Source organism: Malaya genurostris, chromosome 2 (genome assembly GCF_030247185.1).
Source record: "Malaya genurostris strain Urasoe2022 chromosome 2, Malgen_1.1, whole genome shotgun sequence".
NCBI lineage: Eukaryota > Metazoa > Arthropoda > Insecta > Diptera > Culicidae > Malaya > Malaya genurostris.
The window spans coordinates 78,001,179-78,020,798 of NC_080571.1; the positions used below are offsets into that span (position 1 = coordinate 78,001,179).

The 19,620-nt window shown below is 37.7% G+C and overlaps 1 protein-coding gene across 2 annotated transcripts; it reads right to left on the reverse strand.

The window, feature by feature from the left end:
* Positions 1-5,534: 5,534 nt before the first annotated feature.
* Positions 5,535-18,185, reverse strand: LOC131428111 (tropomyosin-1). 2 transcript variants are annotated; one of them, XR_009229342.1, is made up of 6 exons: positions 18,045-18,185; positions 8,048-8,481; positions 7,768-7,987; positions 7,527-7,704; positions 6,425-6,855; positions 5,535-5,654 (listed from the first exon to the last, which is right to left on the reverse strand). XR_009229342.1 is itself a non-coding variant. In XM_058591780.1 (5 exons), exons 2-5 carry the CDS (start codon positions 8,419-8,421, stop codon positions 5,572-5,574), a joined length of 855 nt encoding a protein of 284 aa, XP_058447763.1. In that variant the 5' UTR covers positions 8,422-8,481; positions 18,045-18,185; the 3' UTR covers positions 5,535-5,571. The 2 variants fall into 2 exon arrangements, 1 of the variants encoding a protein (XP_058447763.1); XM_058591780.1 differs by lacking the exon at positions 6,425-6,855.
* Between the last annotated feature and the right edge of the window lie 1,435 nt (positions 18,186-19,620).

The following is a 19,620-nucleotide window of genomic DNA, read 5'->3' on the forward strand; positions in this document are numbered from 1 at the left end:
GGAAAAGTCTTACAGTTTTATATAGAATCCCTGAACACAACGAATGTGGATAATACTTTCAGTTCCGGAACTATAAGATGACTTGATTCGTCATGTGCGTCGTTCGCCTCGCACAAGAGGGAATCACTCAGCTGATTATTCGCCTACGAACAACATATTTGATGACACTGATCGAATGGTCGATGATCTTGATCGGCGTCTCGTATCACCAACACCAGCAAACTAAACGATCCTTTTCAGGGTAGATGCATAAAATGCAACCTAAGTATTCATTACGGTAATTCACAGTAGTCTTGAATCAGAGATATCTATCTCCTCTGTGTGACGAAGAGCAAGCAAAATTTCTCCCCTCGCACTGACAACTTCAACGAGAGCTCTTCTCTTTCACATTTATACACCACTGTAGTGTAAGTGTGCACGCATCATGAGTGCGTTTGTTTATTTCCTTTTACCTCTTCCACTGAATCGCACCAAAGTGCTAGAGCATTAGCTAATAAATTCTCTGAGGAGGATGCAGATACTTTCACAGAGGTGTACACGCCGGTGAGCACTCTGCTGTATGGTTTTCGTAGATGAAGCGTGGACACGCAAAATCAGCAAAATAAAACAATTTATCGTAAAATTTTCGGTTTTCCTTGCAAATTTTTCATAGCAAGGCCAGATCTACTCTCTATTAATTGAAGTTCACAGAAGTGTTCGCTCACAATCACGCACCAGTGGTCACTTGGGTGTATTTAGACGAGAGCGCGTGTGAGCGATTCATGCGAAGAGAATGTGTTTCACTCGCGCCAGCTGCTTTAACCACAAGCACACACTCAAATACTGTCTATTCGACACTGAGAAGAAGTGCGCTTTCCTCTTTGTGCGGTGCTTCGTTTTTTTCATCCTCGGTGTGGCAAAAATCTGACTCTAGCGTGTATAACTCTGGTGAAATGCCATCTCTGGTCTTGATAATTGTCGTGTAGTCCTATGTCAAATTGTAAATTTTGAGTGGTGATCAGCGAATAAGAAACAACAACTTATATCGGTGTAGCCATCTCCGATAAGATTGAGCGGTAAAAAAATCTCTGGAAGGTACACTCACATACATACACACACTCCGGGACTCCGTTCGAAAGTCGGGTTTCTCAGCAATTCTATATCTTTCTATGGAAAAAGGAAAAGATGTAATAAATATATTGATTCGATATTTTCTCTATGCTCACAAATCTGCAAAAAGACATCAATGTTCACTAGAATGATTAATCAGCAGGAAAGAGCGCAAATGTTGATGCTTCACCTGCTTAACGGAAGTACTATGACTCATCTGATTCTTCCATAGGTGGTGGATAGGTAAAAGGTTTGTGTTTGGCCAATATAAGCAAATATGATTTCGTATTTAGATGTTTGAACTTCAAGTATAACGATTATCCGATGAAGAGAAGAGAATTCTATGCTTTTATGCAATTCGACTCAGTGCCTTCCGGCTACTGAAAACGGACAAAAAGCTTCCTGAACCGAAAAAAGATGTCAAACCGTGAATCCCGGTTCGAGTTTTCAGTTTGATTTTGAAAAATTTTTTTTTTAATTTTTCGTTTTAATATTTTACACTCAGCGACGCGAAAACTTTCGCTTCAAGCTTCTAATTTCATTTTACTCTTGAAGCCAATCTATCAAACAGAGACAACAAATTATCCAACATACGGATCTAAATTATTTACTTTATTAACATTAAATCTTCGTGATAGTTGATTGTTATCATTGCATTTATAATCTTGAAAAACAAGCAATAACATGGAGGAAGAAAAAGTAGTAAACAAAACTTTTCTCAGAAGCTAGATGGAAATAGATAAGAGATCATATCATCGTAAAATGATGAGAAAATATTTTTGAAAAAACTGTTACCAGATGTGAAACGTTGGAAAAATCTGACCACTGAACAGAATTTGCCAAAACGATAGGCTGTAGTATTCTCCTAAGCAGTGAAGCGACTTCAACAGTAGGGGGACGCGATTAACTTGAACACCAAACGTGATCAAAACGGTCAGTGCAAAGATTATTCGCAATTTTCAACATTTCAGGAAAATCCATGCAAAGTATCATCAAACCTCACTTGTAAGAATCTTCCCGGACACTATTGAAACAGCACTCCATAACAGAGCAAATGAAAGGACTACGGATGACTAATTTGGTTTTATTAAAATCAACAAGTATGTTGATATGTTCACCTTTCTCATAACTGTCAAAACTGGCTTTGCAACCGAGCCCCCGATGATAAAATCAGGTCCAAATCCCATAGTGGGCATATAAATTTAATTCGACACTACTCGTGTGTGTTTGACTACTGTTTGTTTACGACATGAAAAATTTGTCTGGATATTTTTACTATTAAAAAAAATTGAACAACAAGTTTGCTCGAAATTTGTTTCTCGGTTCCGGAACTAAAGTGTAAAAAACTACCAACTTCATGAGTATTTTTCTACAAACGATGGTCAAAAACAGGTACAAATCCCATAAAACTGTCTGATAAGTTCTTCTAGTTTGTAGAACTTGTTAGTTTATGGGCATATAAACTTAATTCGGCTACTAGGTCGTCAAATGGTGAGATAACTAAGTCCTCACAAGTTCCTATCTCATGCCTCCCCGAGCGTCTATGAAGACATTTGGTCAATAGAACGGCATCGACTGGATGCTACCGCCTTCTGCGTTAGTAGCAGAATGAGAGGGTGCCAAATGGCTTGTAGTTTGAAGCCCATTCTAAAGTGTAATAGTTATCATAGTATATTGCAACATGTGGTTCTTTTCCTGTGCCGGAGGCACCGAAAATAGTGAAGGAAAACAAAAGTAGAACCCACTTCAATTTCATCGCGATGCTTGATTTTTTTTCATAAATTTTAATTTAAATTAAAGCTTGCATTGTCTCAAAAGTGTCAATTAGTGTCAAAGCTTTCAAACCGCCGTATAAGATGACGATACAAAACCAGTACGCGCCGTTACGTGCTGGCACGGAAGAAAAAAAACACAACACGCCTTTGCGAACGACGCACAATTTCGTATACGCTATGAAAAAATACCAAACGGTTAGGAATGTCTGTTACTGGTGTGTGATTTTCGTAACGGTGCTGCGGTTGAGAAAAGTCTGAATTACTTTATGATAAGTGCGACCGAAATAATAAAAGTCAATAATTACAATTTATTTCTCAATTAGTTTCGCCTTTAACTCATCATTACTTTAGCAGATTATGTTGAACAACTAATACCACCTCACGGATCAACATAATCCGCTAAGCAGACGTAAGCTCATTACTATTTGTGAAGCACTTTTTTACGCTGAAAGTGCAATGTCTATTCTGGCCTATCAAAAGTAACGAAACCAGTTGACGGCAGTTGTGGCCGCCAACAGTAGCAGAATATGAATTGAGAGTTTATAAAATGGATTACTTTTTTTTTTTTGTCGCACCCTATACAGGGTCCGCCATGTAACTTTTTTTTTAAACATGCAATAAAACACAAACGGTTCATCCGATTTCAAAATTTTTTTTTTCATATTAAAGTACAATCCTTCCGGTTAATTGTGGAATATAATTTCATTCAATTGGCTGCCTCGGCTGGCCTTGTAGTACGCCATACGGTCGGTCCAGTTTTTTAGTACATTTTCGATTGTATGCAGCTTTATTTCGGCTATGGCTGCACGAATGTTGTCATTCAAGGCTTAATTATCTCTGGCTTGTCCACATAACACTTATCTTTGACAGCCCCCCCAAAGGTAATAGTCTAACGGCGTCAAATCACAGCTCCGAGGCGGCCAAACGACATCCGAATTACGACTGATAATTCGATCTTCGAAGACTGTGCGCAGAAAATCGATCGTAGAGTTGGCTGTGTAGCACGGAGCGCCGTCTTGTTGGAACCAAATGGTGTCCAGGTCTTCCTCTTCAAGTAACGGGAAGAACCAATCGCTAATCATGGCGCGGTAGCGCTCGCCATTTTGAAGAAAAATGGCCCAATGATGCCGCCAGACCAAAATCCGCATCAAACCGTCACTCTCTGAGGATGCATCGGCTTCTCCATGATAACATGCGGGTTTTCCGTCCCCCAGATGCGACAATTTTGCTTATTAACATACTCGCTATTTTCACGCGTTCCTCAAACGTATACACAACCATTTTCGTTCAGCGGAAGGATAAAACCAATGTCGAAATAATAAAAAAATGTTAGATGACGAACCCTGTATTATTGTTTTACGAATTGAAACGAGACCGTTGAAAGCATCAGATTTTCGTGGAGCGTACCGCTTGAGCCAATTTGTTCTGATTTTTGAACGCGGTAAGGTAGAGAATGATGAATAGTTTTGAATATATGAATCATGAGTTCAGCCCGATATACAAACATGCTTACATCGTAACGCTGACAAATACCTAATAGTAGATGCTAAAAATGTGGCAAGAGTGTAAAGCACATGAGATGCTCAGTAAAGTACCAGTGAGAAGTCTTCGTCTGCATGATAGAGCTAGCAGAATGAGTACGTTGAAGAGCGACAGAGTGGGGAAAGACTGGAGAATGACGGCACAAGATCGAGTATCCTGTGAATCTACAATTCGTTCGGTCATGTTCCGAAGACGACACGTGCAGCATTGAAGTAAGTATTTAAAAAAATTGTTTTCAACATTCGCATCTTGCTGCTGATCTTTCAGCAGAAGTAACACCCAAAATTCAAATGAAAATCTAGCTATCCAAAAACAGACAAAAATCAACAGCAAAACCTAATTTGGATATTTCAACCCGGAACGATCAACTATACCTTAGCAATAGTTTAACTTTTATTATACAAAATAAATCAAAACTTAGCATTACAGTATATAGATTTCAATTCAATTTCATCTAAAAATAGAGAAATAGAGCTCCCGACATTCAAACTCGAGTCTCGCATGCATAACATACACGCGAACCGAATCGGAGCACAGACAGCAGTTTCCATCGAGTGTGGTTTTAGTTTCCGAAGCGGGAGTTTTCAGATTTTCATTATTAAGTGACAGAAGTAATACAATTTTTTTTATCTGCTTCAAATGTTACGAAGATTGCGTTTGATTCTTATTTAATTGCAACACCAACATGCGCTTGCGTCAGTTGTTATTCTTTGAAAATCTTCCAACAACAGGGGTATCCACTTATTTTCGTTACAATATAACCTATATTTAATAGTAGCAATAGAATATAAAAAAAAATCTCTCTGATCATGAACTGTTCTTTGATGGCTGCAACAACAACAATACGTTTCCTTCCTCTTTTTATGGCGAAGAATGATGATTTCTTACTTACTAAGCAAATAATTCCGTAAATTAATCGCTAATACTTTTCTATGATAAAACATGAATTCTCTATTCGAATCTTCGATGACGTTGAATATCTCTTGTTTCGTTGATCTCTCAGTTGTGGTAGGGGAGAGGCACAATTCGGTTCGGATGTGAAATATATGATCCACCTCACAACGGGACCATGGGAAAAGTGTACACATATATAATCTGTTGTTTTTTTTCTTAGTTATTGTTTTTCACAGCTGGTACGGTGAAGAGGTGTGAAACCCGGAACTCCTTAGTAGCCAGCCAACTCGGCAAAGGTGGAATCCATCTCGTCGGCCAGAGACTTGTACCGGTCCTTGTTGGTGCCCAGTTCGTCTGCGAAACGGAAAATGGAACAATGCCGAAATACGACATTAAAAATTGGCAATATGTCAACACAACAATTCATGTACAAGCAGCGACTTTTCGAACGGATTTCCGCTATTAGGATTCCTATGAAAATAAACACGAAACAGTTTCACATGTAAAGTATTTCCTTGGGCGGTAGCCATTTTCCAACATCCTGAAAAAAAGTGTTAGCACAAGGTGGGCACAAAACAAAAATCGCAAACTTATAACAAAAGCACAATAACACACGAATCTTATTTGACGTACGGGTAACATTTATCGCATTATTGCTTGGAATCAAAGCCCAGAGAATGTGAACAGAATGTAGTGATCCATTGTTTACAGAAAGATCTTTATTGGTGAGGCACTGACAGGTACTTTGGAATGGACGATTGTTGCAACACTTCAACATGAGCTTGTCCGAAAGAGTCTTTAAGTGATTTTAAACTATATTTAGATGATGATGTCATTTTCCGCAATCTCTCGTTCTCGATCACAGACAAGCTCAATGTTTAAAGTCAAAACGAACAGCACAGTGACGTCGGTTTCAGGACGGTTTGGAATGGAGCACACAATGGCGTGGCGTGGCCAGAACAAAAACCTTAAATTCAGTAAAATCCCATGATTTGGACGGATGACAGCATGTACACATGAAGTATCGAACTTGATCAACAAACTTCTCATATAACAAACAAAAACGATCACGAAAACGGGAACAAAAACTTAAACTAAATCAATGTACAAAACCTTGTAGCTACCTAAACAACAATATGAAACCATCTTCCGTCTAAAATTTAAAGTTACAACATCTGATTCTCATCGGCAACATAGATCACATGAAACAGTAGAAAACAATGGAACCGGTACAGGATGATCGTATCGGCTCCAAAGGATGACACCGGGAACACACATTCGTCCGCATTGGATCCCCTTGCGGATGTGCGAACGAGAGAGATAAACAGAAGGAGATGGAACGATCCGAATCGTGTGGAGTAAAGCTGTCTTTTTTTTTTGCTGTGGTATATAAACAGGGCAAACTGGTAGTGTAGTAGTTCTAGTAGCAGTAGTAGCAGTAATAGTAGTGGTAATAGCTGCTTCTTGAGAAATTAGTATCCGGTAAGTTCGGCGAATGTGGAATCCAAATCGTCGCAGATCGCTTTGTACTTTTCCTTCTCGTTCATCAGTTTGTCTGGAAAGAGGTGGTAGAAAAAGGTTTAAAAGTAGTTCTGCATCGGTCGCAGTTGGCGTTGTTGGCGAAATTGATGTGCTGATCGTAGTATGCGAAGATAGTTTCTGAAGTAGAGTGTATTGATCCGTGTGATGAAGGCCGCTTTGTCGCGAACGAATTTCAACGCATCTTCTGAATTAATGCTCTTATGTACAAAGCCAGAGAATATTTCTTGTGTGAAATTTTACTTTTGATACCCTCGAGGGAATAATAATCAAAATTGAAAGTTCTAACCGAATATTTATACTTTAAACTAGGAATTCCCCGAAAATCTCAGAGTCAAACTCGTACTCTGAGTATCCTTTGAAACCCCCAAAAAAATTAATCACTCAAACATCCATGTTAGAGTACTCAAAGGCGGCGTGTGGAGCAAACACATTGATAAGATTGAAGTGCCGAAAGCTAATAACTGATAATAATAGCCAAAGATAGTATTATTTGTTGTGGTAGTGTGGATAAGTGAGCGCTACACCAATCTACAAAGTTACGGTTATTATTATTATCGTCTTCTAGGTGTTGGTTATTGACGATTCCGAAATCGAAGACTGGACACACTGCTTGAGTTACCACAGAACCTAGTAACTCAGTCAGAAGGTGAAACCAGTCTCCGAGTCCCCACTCCCTCAACTTACCTTCTAGTCTGTCGACCTCCTTCTGGAGTTTCTTGACGTTCTTCTCGGCATTTTCGGCACGAGTTTCGGCCTCCTTCAGCTTGATGGTGAGCGACTTCAGCTGGCGCTTGAACTCTTCGACTCTCTGGTTGGCCTTATCCTCCGAAACTTCCAGGGATTTGAGCGAGTTACCGACGACCTGTTCGAATCATATTCAACATTTTAACGTCTCTGTTTTGGTGCCAAGTTCGACAAATCAAACCTTCAACTCTTCTTCCAGCTCCATGATCTTGGCTTCACCGGATTTGACACGATCTTCAGCGACTTCAAGCTCGTCTTCAACGAAGGCCAGCTTACGGGACACTTCATCAGACTTGCCGTCAGCATCCTCAGCGAGCATACGGGCTTCCTTGAGCTGATTGGACAGTTGATCCATACGCTCCTCATCCTGCTGAGAACGGTTCTCCAATACTTTGCACATACTGTAAAACAAAGTTTTGAAACGTTAGCAGATTTTCCTGAACGAAACGAATGACACCTACCGATTGTTTTCATCAGCAGACTGAGTAGCCTCCAACAGCTTGGACAGAGCAGCACCCGACCGCTCCTCGGACTTTTCCAAATCCTCTTCAACCTGTTGGACTTTACGGGTCAGTGCGGCAACGTTGGCCTCGGTGGATGTGAGGTTCTTCTCCTTCTCTTCCAGATCCTTGTTGGCCTGTTCCAGAGAGGACTTGAACGTTTCGTGATCGGTGGTGACCTGAGTCAGACGCTTGGTCAGCTCAGCGACCTCCTCCATGATCTTGTCGGCGCGGAGATTGGCCTCCTTAGCCTGGTTCTCGCAGGTATCGGCTTTGTCTTGAGCATTGTCCTTCTCAAGCTTCATCGCCTGCATCTTCTTCTTGATCGCGTCCATGGTGGATGGATTTTCTGGTTACACCGGCCTCTCCGCGAAAAATTGACCAACGGGTTGTTGCTGGAGGAAGAGTTCGAAAAAATGCGATTAGTTGAGTGATAATGGGTAGAATTTGCTGTTGTCTAGTTTGAATACTTAATTCAGAACCTTATAGATGTTTTTAAGAAAGCAATAAAATTTATCAATGGGGATTGAATTACATATCTGACAGCTGACACGTTTTACTGCTAAATGGATTGTTTGAAGCAGTAACTAGAAATTCAGTCGTAGCGCTTCTTTAAGAATGTTTAAATACTAGAACAATACACTCAATTCGAGTAGGACCAACTGAAAGGGTAACAAAAAATGTCAATTCGTTTTTGTTTTTTCCCTTTTTTTCTTTTTGTGAAATCTGTGTATATCTTTATTCTATATAAAATCAGCGTGCGCGTGTAAAACTTTGTATAATACAAATAAATCTGTATAAATGGCAGCTCTCTGCGCTAAATAAGTTATGACATTTCGGCACAATGACGTCAAAATGAAATGTAGAAGCACTTCTTGTTTAGACATGATACTTCCAGCAAGATCTGTCAAATCGGTACGAAATTTTTTAATTATTTAATCTTTTTAACGATTTCTTATCAAAACGAGCAAATTGATTTGAAAAATCATAGTAGAAGTGGCAGAAAAAGTTCTAACTTTGAAGTGGTAATGTTGATTATTGTGGGAAATTAACATTGATTTAGAATGGAACGTTTTACTTGGTTCAATAACATTTTTCAAATGCCCGAAAATAACAAATAAAGTATTCAAAATAAATGGTACTCGATCGCTAAACATCCTAGTACTCGAGAAATCAACATTAAACTGATTTCTGTTTAAAAAAATGTTGGTCCGAAAAAACCTAACCTTGCCCAATTTCAAACATTTCTGAAGATTTTCCATGCTCACACTGAAAAAAATAGTAGTAATCACATTTATATCGATTTTCTTCCACTCCGAGTTTACTTTTAATGCTGATATCTATTTGTACTATTAAATAAACGAAAAAATCTTTTGAAATCACTACTGTCGATTCGGATTTTCGATGATTTATATTCGCGGCAATGTGCCATTCACATTCTGGTGCATACTAAACGCAAACTATTAAACAATATTGAATTAGTAACCACATCCGTCAGGAGTTGGTGCAACGGTGATGTTGTTTTCGATTTGTATTGGATTCCCTGGGGTGATCAATATTGATGCATAAAATATTTGTATTAATAATTAATTCATTCTTTTGCTCAAAATAATATGGCTTAAAAATCATGTTCAGATGATTATTTCTACGCAAATATTGAAAAATTTGCAAACAACTAGCAATATACAACTTCATTCGTGTTATTAAGAGGTATGCAACCAAATATTACCATTCTATTATAAAATGTACCACCTATTGTTAGTTCAGAAGAGCTCCCGTTGAGTAATCAAACAATTTATCCTTTTGTGATATAATACAACTGTTCAGAAGGTCTCCATTCAACCAAAAGCAAACTCAATTTGGATTTTCCTGTTGGGAACCCAAGTAATAATAGTAAAGTACTAAATGCGTAACTTTGAACCAGGTCGCATGAGTTGTCTGAACCAAATAAGCGGGGCCTGTCAGACACTGACAAACATAATCACCAAACCGTTTAGAATGACAGTGTAGACAGCAGTAGCTATCAGACATAGTAGGCGTATCAGGAAGCGTTTTTTGGACATGGGAACGTTGTGCGTACGTTGGAAAAACTATAAACACCTTAGCTAAAGGTAATAAGAAAACACGGATGTTGGTATTTCTTAGCTAAATTGTTGTGCTGTTTTGGAGACACTCGTGTTGAAAAAATACGGTAGATACTTAACACTAAAGTACGATTCTGGCGATACTTCAATTTCCGTCAACGTCAAACGAAACGTCACCGTCCGTCACTTCTTACTTGTCGTTCTGTAACATTGAGGTTGTATCTTTTATTAGACATTGTTTTAGTTAGCTTCCTTGTCTATCAATTCCTAAACGGTTTCCACGTTTACCATTAAGTTCTAACTATTCAAAAATTACCCGAAACATTCGACTTTCGGTCAGTACTATAAAATTCTTTATAATCGTGTCACAATAATCGAAAGAAAAAGTAAAAAAAAACTGTCACTTCATCATAAGCCGTATTGCCGTATTTCATTCGAGATATATAAGTGTCTCCGTGAGAGTTACATACAAATTAATTTGTTGACGTTCCCCATTATTGTGCTTGCGGTGGCGTTCCCTGACAGAACGTGTGGCTCGCGCTTCGAACCTAGGATAAATCATTCCATCCAAGAACGAAGGAAAACTGTCTAAACACGGAAAATTGTCTCAAGAAAAAATACTTAAAATAACATAATAAATTACAACCTTGCAGCAATCTTGAGAAATGTCAAATTGCTTCATGCCAAACCAAGTTTTGAACTTGTTTCAAAGTTGAATTCAATAAGATGAATTCGAGGCCACGTTGATAGTAGTTGATGATCGTCCGAAATTTGTCGAATTTCATGCTTTTCAAATATTTGTACGTTCGAATTGTTACCTTTATTTTGCGATTATCACTTACAAATTACAAAGTTATCAAAATGTTTTCCAGGTGAGCCAAATTTTGTATCAAAATTAGGCTCGAACCTTAATTAATTTCCAATGAACAAATGAGATTTTGTTGGTTTGTGCAAAAAGCACATATTTTGTTTCTATTTCTTCGTGTTTTCGCCGTTGCTTTAAGCGCTGATGAGTCGAAGGCGAAACGTGAAGTAATTTCCAATGTTTCCCTTACAAACTTGGACAAATGACCAAAAAACTTTATTCAAGAGTGTTTAAACACATCTGAAGGCTGCTTGGAAGCCAGAATCAGGAAAAATCCGAAACCAGTATGCCACAACGAGCAATAGAATAGTGTCCGGTGTTTTTAACCTTTTCATCAGAAATATCGTGAAGATGTTGGGAATATCGACCACAGACCCACTTACAGTGACACCCCGTTGAATTAACAAGCCAAAAACATATCTGCCAAAGCAAAAGCACGAGTGTTATACTCGACAGAGTTGATCAAGGATGGAATACGACATCTGGAAGGGGCTGGGTTACAATTAGTTCAATTAGAAAAAGTTTGCGTCCGCACAAAACTTTCATGAAGCCCACGAAAAACAGATTATTGACAATTAATAAATATTCATAGAAAAGAATGATTGCTAATTGCACTTTTTTTACAGGAGCAATTGCTGTCAAATATCGCTTCCGGTCTTTAATATAACTTCACCCAAAATTAGGTTAATAAACGGAACCTTAAAAACCACAATCAATCAATCAAGTTGTCTTTTAAATGATTCTACTGTTTGCAAGCATATTAGAGGAAAAATTGCACGCGAAATTTTAAAGTTTATGTCATTAAACATTTCCACTCAGTAGTAGGATTCTGTTGAATAAGTTAATTGTCAGTTAGAGGCATCGATTATGTTTTTACATAGTTGCGTTTTTCTTTTCCTTCCCAAACAAAATAGTGCAGAATGATATTGATAAACAAAAAAAATAAATTCATTTTTAGCAAATGCTGTTTATGGAACGAGAAAGATTCGTCTATTATCATTATTCCGCTACGAAAAGGAACTTGCTTTTCCAAGAGAGATGAATGTAAATTATGATACTATATCAACTTTTATTCATACGTAAATGATTTATCCGATATTTGGACATTTTTAGCTCTGGCAGCTCTCATCCCTTTTCAGCCAATCAGACACGGAACTACTACCAAATCGTGTGTACGTTCCACCCAATTCCGGAGTTTTGTTTAGTAACCTTATTTTAGACAAAGTTACTCTAAGTAAAAAAAAAGTAGTAAAAGTAGATTATTTCTACTCGATAGTAAGTTATGCTCACCCAACTGTTAAGCTTCATCGACTACATTCAAAGTTGGATGCGATTTGCTACTGTCATTTTCCGACTCTGACTGCTGTCAAATCCATGTGCATTTGACAGCAGTTGGGGTGAAACTGGATTGGGTTTGGCTTCGAATGAAGATGCCAACAGTTTTAGCATATTGAACGAAGCTCTCGCTGTTGTGTGGTTTTGCCATTTTGTGTTATGACAACAATGGAAAGAGAGACACCTTCTTTTTTTTCTGTGTATTTGACAGATTTACTACATCCAAAACCATGGTGGAAACGTGCTGTGTTAAGTGCATTTGATAGCACTGACAGCTGTTTTTTTTAATATTTGAAAGATTTTTGTTCGCCTATTTGAATAATTATTATGGATAGATTCTCCTGTAAACGTTAGTTCTTTTAGTTCCTTCATTCCAGAAGTGAATTAACAAAAATACTTGTTGCTTTTCTAATCTGTAATTTGTTGTAGTTTTTTTTAAATAAATATTTGGATGTTCAGCCACAAGTGGTGACTTTTCAGGCCTATTATATAGATGAATAGGTTATTACAACAACTTGACAAAATTGGTATTGCATAAAGCATGACTGGCCTGAAAATTTGTTTATACATTTATAATTTTCTCTACAAATAATATTTCTGTTTATAAGTGAGTAATTTGTTCAAAAGGTTTACTAATAGAAAAAAATAAATTAATTCGTCGATAACTGGAAGTTTCTGCTGGGTTTTTATCGGTTTTGAGGATAGGAATTACTTTAGGGTTTTTTCCATCTCTTAGCGAAGTAAACTAATGAAAAACACAAGTTAAAAGTTTTAACCAAGAGTCTCGTCGTAACTTCTAGACGATTTTTCATAAGAAAATTGGAAATTCCATCATTACCAGGAGCCTTCATATTTTAAAGTTTCCAGATGATTGACATAATTTCATTAAAATTCGTCTCAGTAATGTCATCTTGCAAAAGAAGTATTGTTGCAATAAGGTCATGTCTAGTGAAACTTCATTTGCAACATGATTTACAACATTCAAATTAAAATTGTGGACACTCTCAAACTACTGAGCAAGTTTTTGAGCTGTTTCACCGTTTGTAAAAAATGTTTGGCTTTCTTCTTTGAGAGCAGGATTTCTTTTGTTTCACTTATAGAGTTTTTAATCTCAAGGTCATTCGCTCCTTCTGGCTAGAAAAGCTTTCTGACCCTATGTGCGGGCTCGGGGATCAAACCCAGGTGGGCTGCTTGAAAGGCATCGACTAATTCATAACGTCCCCCCTAGAGAAGCAGGAGTTGATTGCTGAGGTTTTTCAAGAGTTTCCATTTCGCAAAAGAGTGAGCTAATGTTAAATGTTAAAAAAATATTAAACATTAAACAGATGTGTCTGCGCAATACGGGTCAGTTGATTTCACCTTATGGAACGTAACTCTCGTTTTTTTGTGTTTTGCTGTTTGTTTTTTTTTCGCAAAATACTCAGTCAAATACGATGCGAGCTATGAGTTTTTCGCAGTGCACAAATAAACGAATAAATACATTTTCGATCATAATTTATCAATCTCTAAATCTAATCATAAAAACTAATCAATTTCTTGATTTGTAATAAGATTTCTTCTTTTAAATAATAAAAAATATATAGTATATTTCATTTTACGGTTTCTCCATTTATAAAAATTAAACATGCGGCAAAAAATGACTGATACCACAATGGTCGAGTTCAAAACCATTTTTTTGCATGATTCATGAGAAAGAAAAACCTTTTTTAATCCAACTAGAGGTGTAATGATGCTTTTCTCATATGACTTATATTTTCGAAAACATCACTAAAAGATTCTGTCACGATTTTTTTTCAAACTTTCTTTGCGTATAAGCTACGTATTATGTTTAGTTAATGTAAGCTAATGTAATGCAATGTAATGTGACAACCCTGAATCTATAAAAAATTGAACAAAGCACGCTGTATGCTAGACGGTAGTGTTTTATTATTCCGTAACAGTACGTACCGATGCGTACCGGTTTTGCATCATTTTGTATGACGGTTTGAAGGTTTTGACACTCATCGCCCTATAATTTCGGAACCGGAACTCGGATCTGGATCAAATTGCACAGTATCTTTTAAGGCACTGAGAGCTTCAATTTGAATCATGATTTGTGAAAATCTATTCTACCGTTGCTGAGAAATCGAAGTGAGTTCCGTTTTTAGAACTTTTCTTCATTATTATCGGTGCGCAAGGAAGCGGAAACCGAGAACTAGATTTATATATCCACTAACTAACAAGATCAGCCTGAATTTACCAGTAAATTTTATGAAAATTTGCGTCTAGTTTCGCCATCATTTTTCAAAATCCTCATGAAATTAATAAATTTTGACTTATTGCGTTGTAATACCGGAACCGAAAGTCAGACCTGGATCAACTTTTCGGGGACTTTTGCTAAGAATTCCTAGAACTTTTTTTTTTGCATCTTAGATTGTAAAAATCGGTTAAGAAGTTTCCGAGAAAATTGAGCGCGCATTTTCTCAGAGTTTTGCCCATATTTCCTTGTTATTCCGAAACCGGAAATCGGATAAAGATAAAATTCAATAGCAAGCTATGTGACCAAAAGAGCATTTGTTTTCAATCTGAATTTGTGAAAACGGTCACGCCATCTCTGAGAAAAATGAGTGACAATTTTTTTCATTTTTTGGTTCTTATCATCCTGTTCTTAGCTCACCATTTGGGCAGCGCAGAAATCACAGAAATGTTGACTGGATTCATCAATTGCTTGATAAAGATTATGAAGAACTTTAATGCCACAGTACCTAAGTACAAGAAAGTAGTTGAAAAGAAGTTAAAATCGACGTAAAAAAAAAGAAAAGAATAATTCGATTCTTTCGAGCAACGGTTTCCGCCTATTGATTCTAAAAGTTTGACTGTTACTGGACACTTATTCCCATTAATAAAGGGTGATGTTTTTGATGGTAAATTTTTGGCAACACTGTTTTCGACAGATCACGCGTGAATCGTATCTTGTGTCATTGTCAAACTTGTTCATTTTGGTCTGTAATTAAATCATGAATCGTCGTTTGGTCCATAACTTAATCGTGGATGGGCGCTGGCAAAGTTGGAGGAAGATGGCTTATTTTTATTGAAAAATAGCGTTCATCGACGAAGCTCATTTCTGGTTGATTGAATACGTCAACAAGCAAAATTCCCGCATCTGGAGTGAAGACCAGCCAGAAGCATTGCAAGAGCTACAAATGCATCCCAAAAAAATTACTATTTGATGTGTGATGGGCCATCTAAAGCGGAACCGCAGCCAACATTGGCATGAAATCATCTTTAAACATTAAATTATATTGATCATTCTATCGATTCCAATAAAGATTTCAATAAAGTTCTATCGATTTCAATAAAGATTCTTTTTTTGTCGAAATATGGTCGATTTGATAAAATTTTAGTCGAATTGAGATACATAATGCCACTCCAAAGCCGTATTCTGTTTTACAATGAGGAATGAAATCATTTTTTATGTTTTGAATTCCCGCCCTCCCTAAATATAATCGAGCCCGGGGGGATTCCCCCCAGTACTCTCTTACTTTAGGTGGCCCTGGTGAGGACTAGTTTTAATTATCCGACTATGGAAATGTTTTCATGAAAGCTTAATTTCATATATTGAACAAACAATCCGATTTTCATAAACCACTCTCTTATTTTTGAATAAAGATTTGCAAATCGATTTAGTACTCAATACGTTAAGTAACCTTGTTTTCATCATCTTCTCAGTTCGAAAAGGATAATGGACTTCTAAACTACCTTGATCAAAAAGTTCCCGGAATTTATTCATAAAATTGAAAATACGAGATTACTCATTAAAATCGATATTGTTCCTTTCAAACTCCTCATCGACTGCAACACACTTATGCCAGCGCTTGATCTAATCCTCGAAACATTTTTTTATATTCAGTTTTCAATATGGCCATCAGATCCATCTGAGATTTTGCCATAATCTCATCTCGGGTGCTGAAACGCGTTCCGTCACACAATGCCACCGTTATCCGTGAACATTTGGCTAAAAAACAAAACGAGAACCACCAAATTCACCTGATTTGGCTCCCTGCGACTGTTTCTTATTCGGGCGACTCAAGAGATCGCTCCGTGGAACGCGTTCCAGCACCCGAGATGAGATTATGGAAAAATCGCAGATGGCTCTGATGGCCATATTGAAAACTGAATATAAAAAATGTTTCGAGAATTAGATCAAGCGCTGACATAAGTGTGTTGCAGTCGATGGGAAGTATTTTGAAAGAGACAATATCGATTTTGATGGATAATCTTGATTTTTAAATTTTCTGAATAAATCCCGGAAACTTTTTGATCAAGGTAGTAATTTATCATTACGAACGAAGACTTTTACTGGTAACCAACCGAAAACAGAATCCGCAAGAAGCGATAAAAATTGGTGCATTGTTAGTGCCTGCCACATTCCGACGAATGTCGTTCTAGGCCCATTCCAACATAAATCCCTTTTGGCATGGAATAACTTGTTGCTTTTCTAGTGATGGGCCCGCAAGGACAAACGCCAACCAGAGTAGCGCGGACAATTAATTGAAACCGAGTGGCGCCCCACCCCAAGAAGCCAGTGTCAGCAGGTGTCATCAACGTGTCATCGTGCGGGAAATTTTCCAGCCGAAATGTTCTATAATTATCACTGAAAAGTGACTAAAACATGCGTAGGTGTTCGAGGCAATTTGATTCATCTTCACACAATCCGAAAAAAATCGGAATGGATAAACATTCAAGTTTCGCTACCCACACATCATTTGGTGATTTGTGTTGGCGCTTGCGTGTGTGTGTGTGTGCGTGCTGTGAGAGTGTGCTAGTGTTTCTGTGAAATTGTTTGTATTTATCAGGTTATCTGAGGTGGATTTCGACTTTTCCTGCGATGACCTCGATCGGAACACATTCGCCATTCGGTTTGCGCACCGCTCGTATTCCTAAAATTAGAACACGAGCTCAGTAAGCGCATAGCAGAATGTCGGAATTTGTACGCCTGTGCCGCCGGTCCATAAGTAGACATCGAACTCCTGAGTGGGACTAACATTAAACAGATGTGTATGCGCAGCTCCTTGCGACATATCTGCGCAGAAACATGCACGATGATGACTGTCCGAGGCGTTGACGGTGGAATTCGTATTCGTCATTCACGCACCACTACACTAGCACACAGACACAAGGTTTTCCCAACACCCACCACCCAACGTTTTGCTAACTTTTTTTTTTCTACTGCCCCAACGTTCATTGCTCAACCACGACTAGGATGTTTTAGTCGTTTTATAATTATTTTCCGTCTCGATACTATTTTTGTACATTCCGCACCGCAATTACAACACATTCATTATCTAATCGCATGAGTGAAAGATCATCCAGATTGCTGGTCATTCAAGCTTTTCAAACTATTTGCACAAAATTTACCATGTACAAAGTTTAGAGGAACTCAATCTGTATCTATTCTACCGACCATTGACATGATTATTTTTTCAGTCGTTCCACATTAATCACTATCAAAAATCTGGAATCTTTTACATTTTGGAACTGGTTTTTTACTTTAAATAGATTCGCACTCAAAGTCACATTTCTTTTACCACATTTGAAGAAAACTTATGCTTTGACCTAATCCATTTAAACAATTTTTGTACGAAGCCATAAAAAATACCTTATATCGAAATTTTTACCAAAAAAAACAACCAACCTGAGCGCTTTTACTCAAATCCTCGCTAGACTAAAAACACGATAGCACTGAGTAGCGCAATACGTTAAAACACCCGACGGACCCTAGCTCTGTGCGGATACTACCAACACATACGAAACCAGCATCCATCGCTCGGAACGGGAGACCCGAAGGATCTCCGCCTGTAGTCCGGTGGTGAATCCCGATTTTTCCGCCATGACGTCATCGAACCGAAGTGGCCACGAAAATTATTCTTAGCTGACCGAGCAGCTACCCCAAGTACGATTTTCCCCAGGTTCGCGTTTGTGTGGGTGACGAATTTTCCCCTTAGTGCGTGTTCGCACACGCACACTGATATATGCGGGTAAGCCGATTTTTCGAAAAGTCTATCCACATTGCGAAAAATCCGAACCGTGCACCAACCGACGAAATATTTGCTATTTTAATGCGAGTCAGTGGCTGAAGAAAATACGCTTTTTCACAGACTCGATTGAGTAAAGGAGAAAATCTTCGCCGTTTTTTACGTGTGTCCAATAACCAGTTCGGTAGATCGCCTACGACTTGTTCTAATTTTGAAAATGAGATTTGGAATTTCGTTTTCCGAGTTAGTTCGGACAGTGCCACAAAATTATGACTATGAACTAGGCCACAATATCACGGCAATTGTTTAATCATTATTAATGACCAAATTATGCGTACTGGGCTATAGTTATTTGATTAGTTTCGCCAAATTTTCATATTTTGTTTCAGGAAAATGATTTACTGTAACTAATTCAGTAAAAGATTGAGTGCTGTCAATGCATTAATAAGCAATGAAAACCAAAGAGTTAAATTAGTTACGTCGTAATTATTGAGTTTTATTTAAAATGCTGTCATTGATTCACTGAAATGTTCAGAAAATAATTGTTTACTAATTTTTCAGTGAAATTTTTACAGTTGATAAAATATCAGCTGAATTTCAGCTTGGCAAACTTCAGCAAAATTTTCCTGAAATTCGCTGTAAGCAAATACATCCAGCAAACACTGTTAGCTGACGATTCAGCAACTGTCAAAATTCCACAGAAAAATTAGTAAATACACCCAAACCTTCGTTTACGTAAACTTTTTTACGTTACCTCTTTTTACGTAACTCCTTTTACGAACAAAATCCCAAATAAGGTAATTTTTTTTACGAACCAAATCCCAGAAAACGTAAACTTTTTTACAACACGGAAAGAAATCCGTTACTGCTTTCATGATTAGAAAATCATGAAATCAATCATTTTAACTTCCCATGAAATCGTGAGCAATAAGTCTTCTCCAATGAAAATTAATCATGGTCCGAAAATGCATTACTTGAGGACTGTATTTCTTTCAAAGCTCGTAACTCCAATTTTCTACCCGGATATCACTTTGAACCCTCTGTCTCAAGTGATGTGTTGGATTGCTTGATAGATTAATGGCAAGGGCATATTCAGGAGTGTTCTAGTTATGTTTATGTCAGTTTTAAAATTTGAATCTAGAAATTATAACAAAATAAACTGGCAGCCCCAGCAGCGTTTTATCTGTGTTTCACATATAGAAAAAATAGAACGGCAATGTATAAAACTAAAACGGA

Bases quoted from the DNA above. Each gene is read 5' to 3' on its own strand.
- LOC131428111 (XM_058591780.1), bottom strand. From the start codon at position 8,421: ATGGACGCGATCAAGAAGAAGATGCAGGCGATGAAGCTTGAGAAGGAC. The intron at 7,705-7,767 runs GTTTGATTTGTC...TGATTCGAACAG, and splicing joins AGCTGGAAGAAGAGTTGAAG to GTCGTCGGTAACTCGCTCAA. The intron at 5,655-7,526 runs GTAAGTTGAGGG...TCCGTTTCGCAG, and splicing joins GGAGGTCGACAGACTAGAAG to ACGAACTGGGCACCAACAAG.